General features: G+C 48.8%; 1 protein-coding gene across 1 annotated transcript in view; it reads right to left on the bottom strand.

Annotated features, from left to right (window-relative positions):
• LOC131282738 (fibronectin type-III domain-containing protein 3A) overlaps window positions 1–17366 on the bottom strand; it is a 33694-nt gene extending 16328 nt beyond the window's left edge. Inside the window, exons 1-2 of the mRNA XM_058312274.1 lie at window positions 16739–17366; window positions 16298–16657 (exon numbers count right to left, since the gene is read on the bottom strand). Of these exons, the coding sequence (XP_058168257.1) occupies window positions 16298–16657; window positions 16739–17366 (988 nt within the window). The remainder of the gene's footprint in view (window positions 1–16297; window positions 16658–16738) is intronic.
• Window positions 17367–21820: the final 4454 nt, after the last annotated feature.

Here is a 21820-nt window from a genome sequence, read left to right as displayed (position 1 = left end):
TGTTCTCTTGAAAGTGTTTGAGAAGAAAACGTCCAGTCAAAGTCCGCTAGCTATGAAACCTATAAAAACCAAGCGGATCGTCTAGACTGTTCCAGACAAAGATCGCTCTTAGGCTGAGACACCAGCTTAGGAGAAATCGTTAGGTTCTCCTCCAGTAGTGACAAAGCCAAAAGTATTGACCACGCGTATAACTGATTATAAACTCGTACTTCTTTGACATTTGTTTCAAAGAAATCTTCAATCATGATTAGAAACTGTAGTTAATCAACATAGTAATGCTTAGAAGAGTCTAGAGTTGTAGCTTGCAATGGACGCTGTGACGCGAATTCCATTTTCCAAGAGGTGTTGTTTGTGCATCTTCACTCACGGTCTACTAATTACGTGGAAACGCACATACTCGGTTCAGCGATCGGGGACCCCGTTCCACCTTATCAAAGTTCTGCTGTCGGAATTGTTTATCACTGTAGAAAGCAATAACGCAGAGATATTACTATCAGCGCGTGTGGCCCTTTCAGTTCCAGCAATGTGCCGCCCCAAAGTGCTGAATAGTAAATTCGTTTGAAAAGTTGGTCTTCTGCGAAAGACAACCTTACCGTAGTCATGCACTGGGCAGATGTGCTGGGACGGCGACGGCGACCCATACTCCGGATGCGAGTAGTAGTACGGATGGTCCGCGTAGTACTCGCCGGTGTAAGGTGCCGCCGCTATGAAGATGCCGGTTCCGGCCGGACCGCCATGTCCGTTCTCGTGAGGTGCCGGAGCTATGTGCACGTGGTGATGCGGTGGAGGCGTATGCAGCGGATGCTGATGTGGATGGTGGCCCTGGTGGGGCTGATGGGGCGATTGCTGCTGGTGGTGTAGCCCCAGCAGACTGCCACCCGGACCGCCGGCAGTGGCTCCTGCTCCTCCGACGCCTCCACCGGCGGACACTGGCGAGTGCTGTTGGGACGATGGCGAGGCTTGCTGCGACACCGGCTGCCCATCGGAGGCCGAGGACAGGGAGGACGTCGACGAGGTTGGAGTCTGCGCTTGGCTGAGGTGATGGTGGTTCAAGTGGTTGGTCGATTCCGGAGACGTCGATACCGCCCTTCGCACCATGATGCTGGACCAAGGACTCTCTGGCGACGAGAGTTCGAGGGGGACAATACTTGGATTCCGGAACTCAAGTCACTGCACAGGAGGTCGGCTCTAAATCACTCTCCTTTCCGTCACTCTCTCGGTTGTGTGTCCAAGCTTCACTAATGATTTTGATAAACCTTCCGCGACTCTTCGCGATCGCACGCGATCAAGCTGTCGGCGCTTATAACACTCTTCTTTTTCTTTCTTCAACACTCCTCCTCCGATAACAACTTTCCCACTCACACACTTCCTTCTCTCTCTCCTTCTGTCACCAACCAGCGAGCAAAGTGCGTTCGGTGAGGTTTCACATGACGCTAGCCGGAAGTAGATATTGCCACTGCGCTGCTCAGAGATTGTACTACACGACTGCAAATGGAAAATACATTTCATTTCCTATCTCTTCCCGCCCACCGGACACCGTCGTTTCCGTTCCGTTTGCAACAAGCCGCCCCGCAGGTCCGGGTGCGTTTTGGCTAGACGCCGCCGAAACCATTCCCCTCGAGATGGTGTATCGTTAAGCTATCGTTTTCCCTTTGGACCAACAACATCGACTACGACTACGGCGACGGCAACTGTGGCGATGGCGACGCCGGCTGTCTGCCAAATTTGCCAACGCTATGTCGTAGGGAATGGTGCACTCCCCATATCCGATTGCGATAGACGGTCGAGGAGGAAGAGCGTTGTTCAAGCAAGGCGGCACACCACGAGATAATGTGGAAAGAGCGTGGTTTTGCTTTTCCAAAAACTTTTTGAAAAGCAAGTAAGTGAATTTCGCATACTGGATGATGTCAGAAGATTTCTTATCTCAAACGATTTTATCAGTTGCGCAAGATAAACATAACCACCCTCGAACTTCATTCGAATGTTGTTGCTTCACAACAATCCCTACGGCTTCGAGACCCAGTAATCCCTCCGGAGAAATGTATGGACAATGGAATCATACCACGGACGGGCACAGTACATATTTGACTCAATTTATCTCACTCAAGAATGATCAACAAGACGCTCAATCTCTCTTTTACGCGCTACACGTTCATCATCGGAAGCATAAGATACATACACGAGGAACTTACACCCATTTGCGAGTACTACCGAGCAAATATTTTACATCCCCAAACTGCGCCTTGGCCAAGTGGATATGCCTTCTGGGTGCGTGTTGGTATGGTATGAGTTCGATGCGAAGAATCCATCCATCCATCCATCATTGCCCGGAACCGCACGTTCTAACCGATTGGGACTGGGTGACGACGGCCTGGGACTGATTGGACTGAAGTGCCTGAGAAGTTGGATGAGGCAAATCAAGGAATCTCGACCACTTGATTGAGTCAAATGTCTCTGGTATTTGTGAATGGCGAGTGACAGTTTCTGGAAGAATCTCCATTGAACGGGAGGAGGAGATTTTCGTGAAAATGAATATGCCAGAAAAAGCCTTAGACTGGGAACCACGCTTGATGAATTTCCACTACCTACACTGTTTTGAAGAACATGTACAGGAGTTTTTAGATAGTGTTTATTCCAGTAATTTCCCTTTTGCCACTGAAGAAAAAAAGGGTCACCAAATCACTAGCTATGATATTGTTCTGCGCCATGTGCTTTGTGGTTGGCAATTTACTTAATCATAGGCTGAATGACTGTGTGGGATTGCAATAGACAAAGCAAAGTTGGCGTCACTGTTGCTAGGCCGACGACTTTCTTCATTCTGGTTGCTTTGACCAAATTCGTCTTCACTTCTTTCAACAAAGGTATCTTCAAGACAGTCCACACACATGTTGCGTTGGGCTTCCGAATCGTTACTTCTTGTAACGTTCACTTCCATGTCTCCAAGTTTGCTAGAGTAAGCAATCCTTATGGCTTTAAAGTAAATCCTTACATTTGACATTGGAAGAAATTAATTGCCAGAAGCTTTTCGGCTGGTACACTATATACTCCTGGGGGAGTTTGCAACAAACGCAGAATATCACCAATCCATGTTCCAAAGTGCAAACTGCATCACGTCATTCACACTTCAAACCTCCCCCCGACCCTTCCTTCTTTTCTTCCCCACCCATTCTTCTCGCTAGTTTTCTCCAAAAGGCTCAATATAGGCAATAGAGTTCATGGTTTCTTTTCGCGAGAAGTCGAGAGACTTCTCCTCTTCTGTGTCGTATCCTCTCCATCCACCACTCAAGAGACAATTTCCTCCAGTCAACATTGTACATGTGGTGCACGGCCGCGGGGAGGGAAGCATTCGCGATTTTGAATGAAAGGAATGTGCCGATCTAGCATTAAAAAGAAGTGAAAAAAACGCAAGCATACATTGAGCACATATACAAACACACCCTGCCAAAGGAGCTACATACACACTCGCGAAACTTCGAAAAAACTAGGGCGCACTTCCATTACATTCGGCGGTGCTTTCCCTTCCCCTCCAACCCCTAAACACCACCCCCCTTTTGCCCGGCCGTTCTTCGTTTGCTCACGTATCGATACAAACACACAGCTGAACTAAAATCAGCTTAGTGGGTGGTTAGTGGTTGTGGGGAAGGGGGGTTGGGATTGGGGGTGTGATCTGGGAGGAAACCGTTGGAGCTCAACGTTCCCCCAGAGCAAGCTGCATTCTTTGCTCCGTGCACTCCAACAATTGCATACTCCCCCCCTTTTCCCAACATCAACCCATTGCTCCTCCTCCCCCGGGAAGTCACCCCCCAACTCCGTACGGCCCTTCACACATACCCACCACCACCGAAACAACGCCACACCAGCGCGCGGCACACTTGCTGGAAATACTTAAAACGTGGCAGCATTAATCAAAGAACACACATTGCCGCAGATACCCGTCCCTCCTCCCTGGAGAGGGAGGCCAACCCCAACAAACGAGCCCCAACGCACGTACGCATACGACCGTAGCCAGAGACACTTGGCAAGAGTGGCAGCATAGCAGACTCACACAACAGATCGACGACTACCAACACCGCGCGGGTTCTCCCTTTTGCACGGCTTCGTGTCTCGCGGCCGTTCGCGGCCGTTCGCGACCTCACTGATCTCTCACTATGTGGCTCACTCCAGAGTCTGTCAACGAAACGTCTTTTCGTGCGGTCGCGAAGGAAGAACCACACGCTCACCGCCAAGACGACGACGGAAGGGCCTAAACAAAAGTCCGGAAAAGTCCAATGGAAAAGGAAAAGCTATACGCTTCACCAGACTCTGGACTTCGCGATGAAGAAGCAGTTTACCACATCTCACAACTCACTATACTTGTCGCGACGACACGTTCGCATTCCGCGGTTTCTTAACATCTTTTCTCACTGGTACACGTTTCTTATGTCCCTTCTCTCCTGCTCTCTCTCTTTTTCGGTCTCTTTACATAGACTCTCCCTTTCCAATCTTAAGCAAGACGACTTCGGCGGCCAACCTCCACTCCACTTCACCCCACTTTTCCCGTTCGATGTGTGTGCCCGATTCGATGAAAATCGCAACAGTTACGTGGCATCTCCAGCACTCGTCCGTCGGGCGGGCGGGCGGGCAGGAAGGCGCCCCTCCAAACAACCACCCCGCACCACCCAATCCACCCACTTCCCCCTGCAGAAAAGACTGGATCCGCGGTAAGAGACTTAGCGAAATCTCGACCGCCGTCGAGGAGTTTATTGAACTCGCTTCTCTTCAATTTTACTGCCGTTTCCGCAGAGTCAGAGTCCGCCCTCCCCCTCCCTCCCTCGGCCCACTTCTTAAAGAGCTTTTTATGTGTTGTTATTGCTGTTGCCCCGCAGCAATGCGATGTTGCTGTTTTCTGCTTCTTCGGCTCGGCTTTCGGTTACACGCTTTTCTTGTGCTTCTTCTTCTTTTACAAAAACCTGACCGACTTAGTGTTGTACATTCTGCGTTGCGATGCAAATACAAAACACACCACCACCAAGCTGGATGCAGCCTAGCTTGCTTTGCATGCGTAAGCACCAATGTTCGAATTTTAAATGCGGATTCAATTGCGGATTTTCCATTTCCACCTTACCGCGATCGAGAGTTCGTCGAGACGCGGGGATCTGCTTAAGACACATTCAACAAACCAAAGACGACTGTTTAACTTCATCTGAAATTACTCCAACGTCCCCTCCCCCTTCACACTCGCTTCGTCCATAATTGTTTGACCGTCCTTGCCAGAAAGAAGATCTGCGTCTCGCACACAACTCCATGCTTGCCACGCTGGATACGAGCGTACCATCGCCACAAACACTAAATAAGTATATCTCCAATGCACTCGACGCGGCGCTGGACATAAAACAACCCTACGGAAACTCGCGATCTCACTCTCTGTCTCTTTTGAGAAGAAAAAGGGGAATCACGCGAACAAAAGTCAAACGTCCAGCTCAACATCGCGGCCACTACGACGACCGGGGGAGGGTGGGTGATTTTGCAAGAAGAAGTCACACACTACATTCAAAAGCGGTCGCGAAATCGGAGATCGCGGAATACAGATCGAGCAATAATGGCAAAATAATGATAGATCAACACAACGCCACCAATCTTTCTGGCCGGGGAGGAGAGAAAGGGAAAATTTGCATGAATGAGTTCACCTTAATAGGAAAATTGGTGAAAAAAAAGAGCACAACAATCAAGAGCCCAAAACCACCCCACCCCCCACCCCCTTCATGCCGCCGGGGGGAACCCGGATCTTCCCTTTCGATCGGTCGGTTCTTTAAATGTCACACACTCCGAGCGAGCGGTGAAGCCACTGCTGCTCACCAACACAAAGACCACCACAACCGCGGCGGCGCCTAACACAACAATAGCACCGCACTGAAGCATACCAACCACCACCCCCCACCACCATAGTTCCTTCACTGCCTTCGTGGCAAAGAACACGCCAATAATAATGTTCACCATAATTTCGCAACAACAGCAACGATGCAAAAGGGTGCAAAAGGGGGTTGAAAATTCGACATTGCTTAACTACAATATGTTACTGGCAGTGTGTTCTGGTTGATTCCTTGGGGACAAAGAAAAGAAGCAACATCTCTGCGTGCCGCCACGCGTGTCTTTCGTTTGACCGAAAATAAAACCTGATACACTTTTGACACCGCGGCGGAAAAAGACACAACACACAGCCCTTATTGCTTATCGGAAACCGGGTCCCGCGGTCCCAGGGGGGAGGTTTCGGTGATCTCTGACCCGGACCGGGGGTTGGGAAAAACCCAAACATCCACAGAAGCCCGCGATCACTCGCAAACGAACGAACGAACGAGCGTGTAGTGATGAGGATCGCATCGTGCCGATGTCGTCGTGGTCGTGGCTCTGGGGCACCACGATCACACGAGATGAAGTGCCACGACTGCGGAATCACACACTGCAACATCAGCACGAAACACAACAGGGTGACCCCGCAGCTTTCAACTGGAAGGAAAATCTCCGATCGCTTTTACACTCGGCGAATAAAATTCGACAAAGAAAGTGCCAATGACCACCACACACGCTACCTCGCGCCCACCGTTGTGTAAACAGGATCGAAACCTCACGAGACGAGACGAGAGACGCTGTAGAATGTTTGTAAATTGTGATGGCAGAAAAGCTACACACTACTTGCCCCGAACGAACCGTAAACATCCGTGCCGTTGTCCAGAGCATTACCTAACATTTGTTGGGGTGCACAAACCATTGACTTGCCGGGAGTGAATCATCATCTAATCTGAGAACATCTCCGAGGCATACACAGTTGCATTATCGCTTCGGAAAATGTGTTAAAGTGTTGTAAACTAGTGCGCCCGACCCACCACCAAGCGGTGATAATGGTTAGCTTTTACGTTCAAACATTCCGGTTCGTCTTCCAGTTACTCTCCGTTTTGGTTGCGGCCCGATCGGATTTTCCAGCGCTTCTGGCTTGACATCATTTCCCATTTTGTCTTGTTTTTTACCCTCTATCTCTGCCTCGCTTTATTTCTCTCTTTCTCTCACACACTCTGGCGCTAGCATTCACTTACTTTCTCTGTGCGTTTCGACACACATACACGCGATGCTACTTCCTATTTCCAGCAGAAAGTCTTCTGCTTTCACATCGGCCGCCCAAGTGTTTATATGCACTTGCCGTGGATGCACACAAGCATACGGCGTATGAGTTTTCCCATTTTCTTCCCTATGAGACACGGAAGACGAGAGACACAAATCTTCGAAATGGTTCGCGAGACAAGAGTTCGAAGTCAAAATACACCAACGGATGAAAACAGTTTTCCTACCCCCAACACACCGTTACACTTGGGTGGGAAAAACGGACGACTGGTGGGAGGGAGGGAGTGAATGCACTCTTCGATTGAGTTTTCGGTGAAATATGCAGCCACGAAAGATACGGGCAGAAAACGAAAGCTCAGCCATTCGAAAGCGTCCGGCGGCGGCTGGGGTAGATACCCAGTGGTCTACATTCCACCCATTAGCCAGACAACAACTGACCCCCCTCCGCACCTAGCTCCCTTCAACCTGCTCCCCCTCCCAAGCTCCCACCCCTCCAGGACGGCATCTTGTACGCTTGATAGATCCGATGGACGGTAAAGTCCAAAGCACAATAATTATTGCAATTATCCATTGGCCTCTTTGGCCTCCCGGTTTCGCGCACCTTTTTTGCTTTCCCACTTTTCCCCTTTTCCTCCCTCCCCAGCACCTGAGCACGATCCAGTTGAAACAAACAAAAAATAAAACCTCACACACGTCTCGTCTTTTGGCCTCCTTCCTTCGGGAATCCTTTTTTCCCCGCAAAGGCTTTCCCCGGATGGATTAACGTCTTCGACGGTGTTGTGTTGTCATCAAATAGGGAACCGATCTCTCAGTTCCCTCTGTGCTAGTTGACTTTCAGAAGCCAAGGTTGAACGGAAAACGGAACCGGGGGGGGAAAACGGAGACACCGAAACAACGAAACATAAACGCAACACATCACTTCGCCACGGCACGACGGCAGCAGCCCAGATGGCAGCAGCATCGGAAGCTAAAGAAAAGCAGTACAAGCGAGCTTTTCTTTCCTGCTTCCTCTCACGGTTCGCACTCGACACTCTTATGCTTCATGGGTACACGTATTCACACGGAAAGGCAAGTGAAAATGCACTGTCGAGACGGTCACACCAAACTTGGAGGCTTACTCACTACAGGATGGGATGGTAGTGGAGAACATACACGTCACAACGATTGTAGACAAACTGTTCTCTCACTCCGGTGGAAAACGGCTTTTCCCACCACAGCCGGAGGAGGAAAATAATAGCTCTACCGAATGGCTGGAAGGAAGGAACTACACTGCTGCAAGATTGCTGCTTTTTCCGCTTGCCACGCGACGCCCTCTCGCAGAGTAGGCGACGACCAACGAACGAACGAACGAACGAACACGAGACGGGGTGGGATTTTTCCTTCTCTCTACGACACGGCCGCCTGGGCAACACTGACGATCGGATCCGGGCCGGATTGTCGTGAACTCGCGTCGAGAGATCGCGCACCCCTCTGGAACGATCCACGCGCGTACGCACAACTACCACCTACCGACTACAGTCGTCCATAGTGGTCGTCGTAGCATTGGGTGGAAAAGCGACGACGCGGCACAAATAGGCGACACACCGCCGCATCATCATCATCATCAACATCGTCATCAACGGCAACGACGATCGCGGATCTTAACCGTGCGTTTCGGTTGGAGCAGAGAGTGGACCACTACCACACAGCCAACCGACACTACCACCAGGCCATCCGTGGTGAAGATTCCGAGACACGAGAAGAGCGTCCTACGAGAACGTCGTGAAAATGACCGACCAACATAACTGTGGCCTCTCTTGGTTTTCCATCAACCCCCCCTTTTCTTTGGGAATCGATGTTTATTTTTCCACAGACACAACACAGCTCTGCACCGGGGACAACCTCGACTTACGGTGTGTTGGTGCGCATGTGTTGCGAGTACGACTACCGAGAGTCGCGGGTTCGCGCCGTGGCCGATCCCACATCTCACAACTGGTTGCGGGGCTAGACTTTCCAATTCCGCTGGCCATTCCTCTTATGCACGTAGTGCGCATAAATCCGTGGAGAGAGAGTGAGAGAGGGTGAGAAGGTCGGTGAGATGACTGTGAAATGATGACGATCACTGATGCGAGCCCCGACCGACCGGAGATTCGTCACGGACCAAGCTCTGGTGTGTGGATGGCAGGGAGGGAGGGAAAAGACACATAGCACCGATGGAAGGGGAAGGGTGCCACGGAGGCGCAGCATAGAATGCCGCTCTTCCGCACCGGCACCGTGCGCACCGATGCATACAATGCGGGAAGGGAACGTCGTGTACAGCAGCAGCATAAAAGAGCATAGATTCCCGGAGTCACACGTCTTTCTCTCTGCTCTCTCTCTCTGGTTCCTTCCTTCCATCGAGCTGGAAAGAAGAAACATTTCGAAGTCACTTTTCCCATGCGTAAGCGAAGCACGCAAAACACACACACTGACGCGAGCATAAAGTGACTTATGCCGTGTGGGAGAGAGCATCAAAACTGGGACGCCCGCCTGCTTGTAGTGGTGGCCAAGTCGCGCATTCTTCTCCAGCGAGTTACAGTTACCGAGCTGGCTCTTTCTCTTCCCTATGCTATGCTCTCGCATCGCTGCATACTTTCATCATCATCATCATCATCATCATGATCAGCAACAACAGCCCGAATGAATGGTACTTGTTTAAAGTTTCTTTCCGATTTTGCTCGATCGTTTTCTGCAAGATCACAAACAAAGGACATCCAAGAAAACATCCCCCTTGGTCTCGACTTTAAACCTCATAAAGCAAAAAAGCTGTCCCCTTTTTTTTACGATGACAAAAGCATAAGTCAACAGGTTGCTCTACTCTTACGGAAAACGATCGAAATTCGAAGTAATTTAAAGGCCGACACACATGCCAAAGGAGTTGGTGGCGAGATATTTAAAGTTCTACCCCGGGTATTGCATCGCAGCGCAAATGGGTAGCATTTTTCGACCCATTTCTTGCCTTTCTTTTACCACCGCCGTCCGTTCCATCCGATGCACACTTACCACACGAGAGAACTAATTGACACGAACCTCAATTAGTCGTTCTCGGCCACTTCCCTGGCGCAGCTAGCTGGCGAAAAAGTAAGCAGCATTCAACGGATCTTCGAGGCTCTTTTGTAGGCTTTAAAGATCTTCTTGATGCAATTCATTTACTAGAAAGACCTGATTCGAAACGATAGTTTAGTTATCGTTTAAATGTAGTTTATGTTGTTGTTTATCAATAGCTTCGTTTTAATGTTTTTTTTATATCCAACCTGCTTTCGTTCGCAAATCTGGCACAAAGAACTGAACGCTATTTTGTATCTCGCCAACATGTTCGTTTCATATTTTCTTGGAACTCCAATTCTTTCCGTGGGGCGGTCGTTTTGTTGCAATTGCAACTGCACGCGTCTTGCTAGCATCCACAATTGGTTTGTGCGTGTTCGTTTCCCCCGGGAAGGTAAGGAAATAACCCACTCCACTCCTCCGGCCACAAAGAGACACGGGGGAGGCATGCAAAATAAATCGTTGAGAGGAAACCAAGCAAGCCTGCAGCAACCAAACCACTTGTGCAATCGGGGCCGCAAACGACCTCAAACCAAATTCCATGCTTTTTCACCCGCGCGAGATCCTTCACGACAAAGACCAATTGACCGACCGGGCGGATGCGGAACACACGGACACCCCCCACACCAATACACACACACACGAGAACGACAACGACACGGTGCGGTCTCCGGTCCTCCGTGATCCAAGCCGCGCCGTAAATCAAGCACGATGCCATCATCCCGCGAATGAAACGGTCCCACACTCGTTCCCCCGGCGCCTTCGGTCATCTGGCCAACCGCACATACAGGGAAAAGCACACACACACACATCGAGGGCGGAGGACGGCGGCAGTGTGTCATTAACTGCATTTCGAGTTCCCTTCACCGAAGCTTAGCTCTTGTCTTCTTGATTGGAGACCGGCAACACCACGACACCGCGTCGGGCCACAACACAACAGTAACAGCAATTGCTCTCGAAACCCCCTCTTACCGCCTCTTGTTGTCCACCATCCACCACCCGACGACGGGGGGGAGAGAGGAGAGATGATGCAAAACCATGATCTCGAAAGGAATGTGTTCCCGAACGGCTTTGGTCACGAAGACGGACTTTGGTTGCACCACCAGCAGCACTATTTAGTTCTCTAGTGGTCGGTTTTTGACGTACTTGCAGCCAGCCAGCCAGCCAGCAGCGTGCAGCGAGTTTAGTCTCGGATGGGTTTAAATTTTATTATCACCAACCAACCGCGACTTACATCCACGCCCGAAGGGTCGACGTCAAGAGGGGGCGGCGTCGTAGTAAAAGCGAACTAAACGGAGACCGAGGTAGTAAAAACCATCCATCGATGATTCGCCTCGTTTCCATCGAGGTCTTTGGGTACATTAAGTGGAAACCCTGTGACCCAAACCGGCAAGCAAACACAAGCCAGCGGAAGGTTCATCCTTGCCTTGCCCTTTCGAGCTCCGGAGCCATTTCGATCCATTAACACCGCGCACTATAAAATGTGCATTTCAGAGTGCAATTGTAAGAGGACAACCGTGCAGCAGCGATGTGAATTCCTTCGAAAGTCGAAACAATGTTGCCCACGACAAGTAGCAACGCTAGAACTGTGGAGCGCTGCAAACACAAACCATAATAACTGGAAATAAAATGAGATCCTCAAGGACGAATGCCTTCAGGGGCTCCCGAGTACATTTCCTGCTTCCGGCAAAGGTAGTAATAATTTCAACTACAAACTCAATAATCCTTAAAGTCGATGCCTCCTGCGATGATCTTGTGCGATGATTTTTTCCCGCCTGCTTAACTTTTGGAAACCATGCATGCTTCCACCGAACTTGTCAGCGTCGTGACCCGAGACGAGTTTGTTCAGCATCCCTTTTTTGCATGTTGTGTGTTCTACTACATCTTGGAGGATATTTTTACTCCTCCAACGCGAACGATGGCATGTAACGAGAGCAGCACAAATAGCATCATTGCAGTACAACACACGGTAACAACAGTGCGCTGTGTTGTCGTCACTGTCGACGATTGTTATGGTGCCATCTATGCTGTCGTCGTCTTGTACCGTGTCTCCATGCGCAAAACATACGTCCCGGACGATACACGGTGGTGGAAAGGCATAAAATGTTGTATGACAATAGACCCATCCAACCGCGCCACGAAAGACGTCAAAACGGCTCTGTGTAGTGATGTTGATAATGACAAATGCATTGGTGGCTCTTTTTTCTCGATGACAAACAAACCTCCAACAACACCGTGCCGTCTTTTTGCAGTGCATTCAATATTGTTCTCGTTGCATTTTCTTTCGCAAAACTACTAACCATTGTATAGGGATTTCGCACTGAGGAAATTCGCTTCTTGTAAGAATACATTGATAAATCATTCCAGTAAAAGTGTTAGAAAGGTAGCTATCTAAACATTTTTCTTTATTAATGCTACTTCTCATTCACAACACTCCGCTCACTTTAATGAAAACAAACATATCAAACTGCAGTTATCTTTGTGAGCAAAAGCACTGCAACATCGTTGCACTTTGCGGAATATTCGAGCATCCTTTTGCAGAGAAATCCACATCCTTCAAATTGCCTTTTAAGATGAGATTTTCTTCGATAGAAAATGGGGAAGCCTGGCGAACTGACGGAGTAGAGCGGAGAACATTACCACGGAAAGTTCGTGACAGGGAAACATAATATTTTGATGGGTCCGGGCGCGTCTTCCGTCCCCACATTGGAGCAGCAGGATCAACTTTGTCTTGTTCTACTTCCCAATCACGGTTCCGGAGATGACGGAGACACGCGGCGAGGAGGACTAGTACCACAACGCTAAAGTACGTTCTTTTTTTCTTATCCACACGTACACCCCGGCGCTTAGATGAAACTTTCTTCATACTTTTGGATGGAAATTGATCCATACCGAACCATATCCAGTTGCATCGACACGGAAGGGACACATGCTTGCTTGAACAAGAGCACCTTCATAGCATTACAAAAACTTTAAAACCTCTTCAATTTGTTTGAATACGCTTATCGCCCGGACACCAATTCTAGGCTGGCAAGAGCTACTTTAGTTTACCCTTTACGGAACTTTACTTTTCACATCAATTGCCGTGTTTGAAAAGTCCAACCACAGACATGCTCGAGAAGAAGCCAAGACACCAGAATCACACCAGACTACACTTGGATGGTCATACCAACGGACGCGAGCCAGACGATAACCTTTTTCTCATGATCAAAGAAACAAAAACAATTAAATTTTTATGAGTTTCTTCCTTTACGGCCGCCGCGAATGTTGCAGCAGCACAATTGTGTGCTGGCTGCACTTTTGCAGCGCACTCTTCCACGCTCGTCCACGTCCGCGACGGCAAAGCGAACTGGAAAAAATGCCACCAGGATGGGTTGTTGTGTGTTCTCGCGAAACTTTTGCCACGTTTACATCTTTATGATATTCTTCCATCCATGCGCACCACGTCGGAGGAAGCCAATCTTTCACGAGACAACAAACAACGGCGACGGCGACGGCGAAGACGGCTACCCAATCATTTCCTGCTGAGACCTTTCCTGTGTCTCGCAAACTTCTTATGCACAAAAATGCATAAGGCTTTTGTGCCTGGGGGGTACACGCTAGCGAACTACCTACGAGGAGCAGCAACCCGATGATGGCCGACTGTTGCTATGGAACGCCGGGTCCGACGCACGTCATTTCAAATCGAAAAGGGTAGTCCGGGCTAGAGAGTAGCTTTTGCCAACTGCCAATAACCACAAGGAGCTCATTGTCATTGGGCTGAGGCTAGTTAAAAATGTGAAACCCTTTTCTGTGAAACGACATTTTATTGCTCAAGTCTCGCAGCCTGGCCAAAGGTAGGTAATGGCTTGGGTAAATGACTTAAGGTTAATGGCATTCTACAGTTTTACACAAACCAACGTTGCCAATGTTTTGTTTCATGCTAGAAGAGTACGCGCCAGAGATATTTTGTGCTGTTAAAAATTGTTGATTGTGTTTGAAACAAATTAAACAAGATTTTGTGACGTTTACAAACAAGGATATATATTTTAACACATGTCTTCCACATATTGGAAGTTGTAGTTAAACCAACAGAACTATCAGTTACCATGCAAAAGATCTAAGAATAGCCCCAGACAATGTCTCGATGTCCGTTGCGGACAATTTATATCCTTCATAGATCGATCGCGATGCATTCCGAGAGGAGGGGGGTCCATCGGAGGTTCAATTTGAATAGAAACCGAAGGTCAAATTCATTAATGGTCATATGGTTCAACAAATTAAGCTCTCGTTTTCGCTGCTGCTACGCGGAGTCGACCGGCTGAATGTCATCAATATGGGGACCGCGATCAGCTTCAACGGACGTCACACAACATCAACCGGAGTTACACGGTGTTCCTCCACTTCGATACCCGGTTTATCCATCATCAACAATTCTATCAGCTCCATTTCAAACCCCTTGGAACGATCATAACAGCTAGTTACAATCCTTACGCCGACAAAAAAGACTGATATGGCGGCGCCTTGCAAATTCCCAGCTGCAGTTTCATGCTTTCTCCGCCGATCGTTTGCCTTCAGCGTCTTATCAGTTTTAAAACTCGAATGCAAACATATTGCACACATCCATGTGCACATATCCCAACCCTGCACACAGTGGGGGACTCTGATACAGGCGAGGCAAACAAAGCATTGGATACCCTAATCATTATCGGGCACAAAATGGCATATGGCGACGTGTTCGTCGTCTTCGGTTACCAACTTCTTCAGCGGAGAGGTTCTTCCCCCGTCGAAGGGTGGCATCAAAATGCAGCGCCGAATAACGCAATCAATCGAAGCCGCAAACGCAAACGACTTTGGCGAGCCACAAAATGCGACGCAAACCGAAAGAGGCAAAATACTGGAGATGTGTGCTGGTATTTGCTCAGTCGTTCGGTGTGCAAATATGCTGCCAAAATTCAGTCGCACAAACACCCAAATGCAAAGCGGGTCAAAGAGAGAAACACATCTGCATCGCAGCAACGGCCAGCTATGTTTTTTTTCTGCTGCTGCTTCTCCGTGAGTTCCGCTCGCTCGATGGACACTTCATGTAGTGATGTGGCCACCAAAAAACCTCCCATCGCTGACCTCCAGCGGTGACCCCATCCCGTGAAAAAGGCAAAAAAAGCCAGGATAATCACTATTCACGATTCGCAATAGACGGTCGCAGCAGCAGCAGCAGCGCCATTGTTATACCTGTCCACCGGACCAGGACCGAAAGGTTGCTTTGACCGAGGACGCGTGATCTCATCAGATATTCGCGCCAGCGCTACCTCATTCGTCGGTTTCGCGCAGAAATAACGCTGCACATAATTGCGAACACCCGAAGAAGCAGCGGCGATGGGACCTCGGTGGCTTTTGATTCACCCACGACGAAGAAGAGCTGAACCTGACTGCAACGTGGCAAGCGAGTGAAACATTTGAAAATCAAATTTATCAACGTTCTTTTTTGTGTCTTCTCAAGAGCCACCTACCTACTTGCCAAGCGGGGCTGGATGTCTTCGGCAAACTGTTTGTAATAAATATACTTCTTCACTCCATCCGATTCCTGCATTAACTTTTACGTCGGATGAATGTGAGCAGAACTTAATTTAAAGCGTTACATTCCGGGAATATGAACTTTAAAGGTTGACCTTTACGTAAGACAAGCAGATCGACAGACAGGCAAAAGGTGTGGCAAGTTTTCGAAGGAACATAAAGCATTTCGCAATCCCAATCGTCCCAATGTCAGGTGTATCAAAACGCGACCATTAATAATCAAAGCAGCCAATGTTCATGCAAACAGGTTGTTTGCATCAGCAACCCTTTTGCCTTTCAAATTCTTACCAAAGCAGGCTTACTTTCCTTCATCTATGAACACCTGGTTGGGAACCGTGAGGACGGAACTCGAAAATCGCATACCGTGGTAGACGATTATCACCCGAATTTGGCCGCAAGATAGAAAATCACCCCGATTGCCGGGACATAACGGCTTTGAAGCGATATTTCGACCGAGTGGACAATTGCGATAAAGGGTGTCTATGTTGAAGAACCAACCAGTATTTCTAACAGATTCAGTTTTACTCCCGCATGAACCGATCCTTTTCACTAGCACATGGAAATGTGTATGGGAATGGTTGCTACTTACCTCGAATCGTTTCTCGGTTGCCTGCGATCTGGAAAGTGACCGCCACGCCAGGTCGCACATGGAAAAGGACAACGTGGTCCAGCGAGGGCGTATGACGCGGGCAGTAAGGACGTGTCTCCAACTCAAAGCCGGATCCGAAGTGAAACACTGGCTCCACCACCGGCCATCCGGTCGCTGCCGGTGCGGTTGGGGTGGCCGCGGCTGCAACCGCTGCAGCAGCCGCAGCCGCTGCATTCGCCGGCATACGCTGCCCCGCTGGGGTGGCCGCCGGAATCCCATTGATCAGCTGATGGTGATGATGGTGATGGATATGGTGCAACGATTGAATTCGTTGGTGTTGTAGCGTTGGCTGTTGTTGCTGTTGCTGTTGCTGCTGTTGTTGTTGCTGTTGCTGTTGCTGGTGCTGTGCTTGTGTCTGTTGTTGCTGTTGCTGCTGCTGGGTCAGCTTGATTCCCGCGGCGGGAACCGTTGTACTTGGAGCTAGTGTAAGGATGGGTTGTTGTGTTTGCCCGAGCGTTGTCGCCATTGCGCCGGGAGTTGCACTGCAGGCGACCGTAGTGCCCCCAACCGTAATACAGTTGTTTAGCGAACCGCTGGCCATGGTAACTGCAGTCCGGGCCGTAGGTGCCACCACAGCAATCGCAGCCGATGTGGCCGTCTTCGTGACGACAATCCCACCATTACCGGCCACCCCGACGCATCCTCCTCCCGGAGGTTCGCTGGCCATCTGGACCTGAACTCGGCGATGTTTCTTCACCGTGCCGAGCGGGTGGTGCTGCTGGAAGTAGGTAGCGTGGGTGCGCGCGGCTGTCGCTTGCAAGGGTGGAGGATAGCTAAATAGCGGCTGCTGATGCTGGTGCTGATGCTGAACAGGATGATGCTGATGGAGTTGATGATGTTGCTGATGGTGAAGCTGCTGCTGCTGCTGCTGATGCTGATGGATCAGCACCTGCGAGGAGGAGGAGGAGGTAGCCGCCACCGAAGACGGCTGATGGATTATCTCCTTGGGACACTGCGCCTTCTGCTGCTGCTGCTGTGAAGCGCTCGACAATACAGGTGCCTTTACCATCGAAAATCTGGTTTTGCGAATGGCACCTGCTCTACCGTCTCTCTCCGTGGTTTGGTTCGTTCTTTGCCACGCGATAAATAAAAAAAGAATAGCAATTTATAGCAGGAGCTCGAGCTCCCGGCGCCCGCGATGCCACGTTACACTCAAGTATCAAATTTAAAACGAAACGAAAAAAAACACTCAATTGAATCGGAGGGACTCAGATAAAGTCCTAGGGGAAACTCTCCCACGGGGAGTTTGAACAGGAGAGAAATTAAAAATCAACCACCATTTGCGCACGCATTTGGACCGACTTTCGACGCGACACTGACTCCGGTAGTGACACTGAACTTGCTCCAGTGCCGGACGCACATAAATCAAACACCTACGCACAAACACTCCTTTTACTAATTACAACGCAATTTATTTCAGTGCCGGCCGACGACGGAACATCTGATAAATTGATCAATCGGCAACCGGGGGTGGCTTGTCGCCTCACAAACACATGGATCTAGCTGGACACATCGACGGTGACGCGATCAGGGCGCTAATAGCAAGCTACCACCCCGATCTAGGGGAGGATGAAAGAACGTGGCCACGATTTGGAAGCCTCTCTCAACACTGATTAACACGCGGACCAGCGCAGTCTAATTCCGTTGGCAGGGATCAGCACGTGGCTGGATGGAAGAAATCGGGTTCTCCTTGGTTACTTATCACACGAAGTCGCTTTCCAAGAACGCACGACTCCACGACCGAAGTACGTGTGGCGCTTCCTTGTGCCGGGGTTTTGTTCAGCTTCACTTACACCAAACTTCCTCCTACTATGCTAATAATACAAGACGACACTCTATGATGATTGATGTTGTCTTAGCAAGTGCTGCCCGGCCTGAGTAGTTCATGTCGCAGTTTAGATTCGACTACTTTGTTGCGAATCGTAGCAGCGCCAGTTCCGCTTTCGATCCCCTCCAGCGATGTGTTAAACGTGTCCAAGAAATTCGTCTTATATGATACCCCCTCGGGGACACACACAATTTGGAGTACTTTACAGCAAATACTTCGTCGTGGGGATGTATTTCTAGAATGATACGGGGGAAAAAAAAGGAAAACTACAATTAATGCTTCACAGTATGGTAACGACGACAAGATAAGCGACGCAAAGGCCACTAATGTGTGACCATAACAACAAAAATAAGCTGCTACGTCCATTCATTCACAATTTGATGCCTTGTACACGCTCGGTTTCCATTTACACAGTGTTTGTTCCTTTCTTCCTCTTATCGCGTGTTATTGCACCCCTGCCCTGGTCCTCCATCCGGCTTCCCTGCAGAAGGAGCATTTGAAGCATATGATTTATGAACCGGCTTTCGGGCAGTATCCGAATGCAGCTCGCTTTCTCCCTCTATCTTGGCCACGTCTCCTTTTACACAAAAAAAAGCACAGGAAGTGACGTTGGTGGCCTATTTTTATCTAACGAGATATAACGCCAAATTGAACCACGCAATCAGACGGACGAGTCTGCGAACATTATGTGTGGAGTTGTGTGGATGGATGCTCCCCCCGGGCCAGCTGGACACGGATCAATGACGTGGTGTTTGATTGCAGGAGACTCGTTTGGAGCACATCGACGAACGACACGTAGCTTCCCCAGTCCTGCCAATGAGATGCAGCGATCCACCCTTCAAAGTGCGTCAATGTGAAGAAGAAACATTACAACCCCCACCGAGGGGATTACCCATTAACGCTTCTTGGTAATGTTGATGCCAGACATTACACACCAACAGCGATACGGATACAACTATGCTTCCTGGACGTGCGCAAATCCAAAGCCGCTTTGGACCACGTCGGCACATTTGTTCGTTCCGTGAACTACCGCTAACGCGCCAGTGCTTTATCAATAATCTTTCGGACACGTACCGGCGACCCATCACCCGGCGTTGAATCGTTCCGCGTACCAGTTAAGGTTTCGCTTAACGCGGTCGATCATCGAAAGCGGAGATGCTGTTTTAAAATAAACCCGATGCCTAGGTCGAAAGGGTACAGCTCCCGACGCCATTTCAATCAATCCAAAACTTTCTTATCTTATCACCAGAACCAGAAAACAAAACATACGTTACAGACGGCGAAATGTGTTACTTAAACGGTTTGTTTAAGAGGAAATTACGTGGAACACTATCTTATAAATTATACAAACAACAAGACACGAGAAATTCTAGGTTAAAGTGTTACGAACTTCACCTTTAAAAGCCCATTGACAATAATTACGCGATGTTTTGTTAATTATGGAACTTTTTACGACCGTATATCAATCATTTAAAAAGTATATATGTTTAAGCTGCAAGACTGCAGACGTGTCTTCGTTATTGTTTGACGCTATTACAATAGCATATGCTAACGACACTGATTAATAATCCACACTTGGGAGAATCATTAAGTGTAGCTTGCTTGCCATGTGCTTCAAAAATTACAAAAACGCAAAAATGCTGCTATGGCACTCTCAATCACGTGCTTCTGTTTTTTCCATAATTCCATAATGCACAGTCAAGATCGCAAGATGAAACACCAACTGAATCCTGACACCGGCCTATTAATTTTATTTACGCAACTTACCTAAATCGACAGTACAAATAACACAGCCTACTGAGGAACAACGTGTATCTCTGTGCAATGCGTCTAACCAGCGTGGAAGTATGAATCATTCTCCCGAGCTCGTCGTTCGCTTATGCTCCATATGTTGAGCAGCAATTTGTACCAACTCCTCCATATGTCAATTGGTAAATTACTAGTTGACAAATTCGCTCGATTCACTGCACATGCACCAAACCCTTCTCATCGCACAAGTGCCATCGCCACCCTTCAAGAGAAACCAAAGAATCATATCGTTACCCAACAACTTGCAAATCAACCGATCTTCAACAACCAAGGTTGGATTCCGGGAATTCTTCGCATGACTCACGGCCGCAAAGTCGGCAAATTTATGGCCATCCGATACATGTAGGGGAGATGCAAAAGCTGCTTGCCGTGTGCCACGCCAGCGTTGTCACGACGAACGGTTCGCCCTGGACACGGTCAAATACATGCGCATCCAGGGCGTCTCATTCCCTCACAGCATCCTACGACGGGACGGTGCAATGTTTTCTCCAGCTCCGGCATTCTCTTTCTTGCACATATCGACCGCTGCACGACAAAATGCAGTAATGCAAATTATTCCGGGAACGTAGCTGCTTTCGACAGTTCATCCTTACTACTACGTAAAGGCAAAATACTGGCAGTTTGTTGGCAACTCAGAATCTGTCGCCCTGCAAAGGGATTTTCACGAAGGATATGGATTCCAGACACAGCGAGGTGGTGGCAAATTTTGCTAGAAAATTCTCCACCATTCCTTGCGGGGGTGTGCATCTTAACCCTTTTTGGGTTACTTAAGGATACAGTTGAAGGACGAGCCCTGGAAATATTACACAACATATTGGTTCGCTTTTTGCGTACTCTTGATGTAAAATACATTCACTACCTGCTTCTTCCAACAGCTCCCTTCTGCGCTCCCTTTTTGGAAACCTAAACAACTGTAGAAACGCCCTCGACAATAGTGTCCGCAGCGTGAAACTGTTCCCGTATGGGCGCGGATAGCAATAGGATGCATACCGTTCGCCTCATTCGTGGAATCCGGGCATCACCTGAAACGAGTGTCTTGCACTTGTCCTACACCGGCCACACATCTCACACCCTTCCCGGTAACCGAAATTCGCCAGAATTGGTAGCCACTAAAGCACTGGTCTCACATACGGAAAGATAAACACGCACCAGGTCAACCATGTCCTATGAATCGGCTAAACAACCTCGTCTGCAGACTTATGCTGCCAACATACGGCTGCCCGGTTCCTGTGCCGTTGTCATCTTTACTTCTTCCACCGACGCACAGCGAGACGCACAATATGCTGATCCACCCCGACGGTAACCAAAAGTAACATATTGCCATCGACTACTTACATTTATTCACACGACAGACGCCAAGCTTCTGCGCCAAACACATACGCCAGATCTCGTCATTGTACCGCTATATTTAGCGCTTGCAACACCTAATTCGCACCGCAATTTTCACTGTATTCTACATTCCCGACGTTTTTGGGGATTTTCTAATTCAACGTCACCGCAGGTCCGAGGTAAACTTCTCTTCTGTGGTTTGACAGTAGCCTAGTGAAAAGGACGCATATCTTGACATTTTTAAACACAGCAAATTTACGGCCGAGGCATGTAATTAGAATTTGAATGAATATGATTGATAGTTGAAGGTATAATTTACAAAGTTTACAGTTTTGGGGTAAATTATTTGCTAGTTAATATTAAAAATACCCTATTTTCGAACATAGGATTGACAATTGTAGTCCATTAACCTGATTTCCTTATACGCCTTGTGAAACATCAAATAACGTCAAAATTTTGACAACTCGTATCTACCGACTTGAATACTTCAATCATGT

Source organism: Anopheles ziemanni, chromosome 2, assembly GCF_943734765.1.
Source record: "Anopheles ziemanni chromosome 2, idAnoZiCoDA_A2_x.2, whole genome shotgun sequence".
In the NCBI taxonomy this organism is placed as follows: domain Eukaryota; kingdom Metazoa; phylum Arthropoda; class Insecta; order Diptera; family Culicidae; genus Anopheles; species Anopheles ziemanni.
Note: the sequence above shows the minus strand (reverse complement) of the source record. Positions and strands in the feature narration are given on the sequence as shown.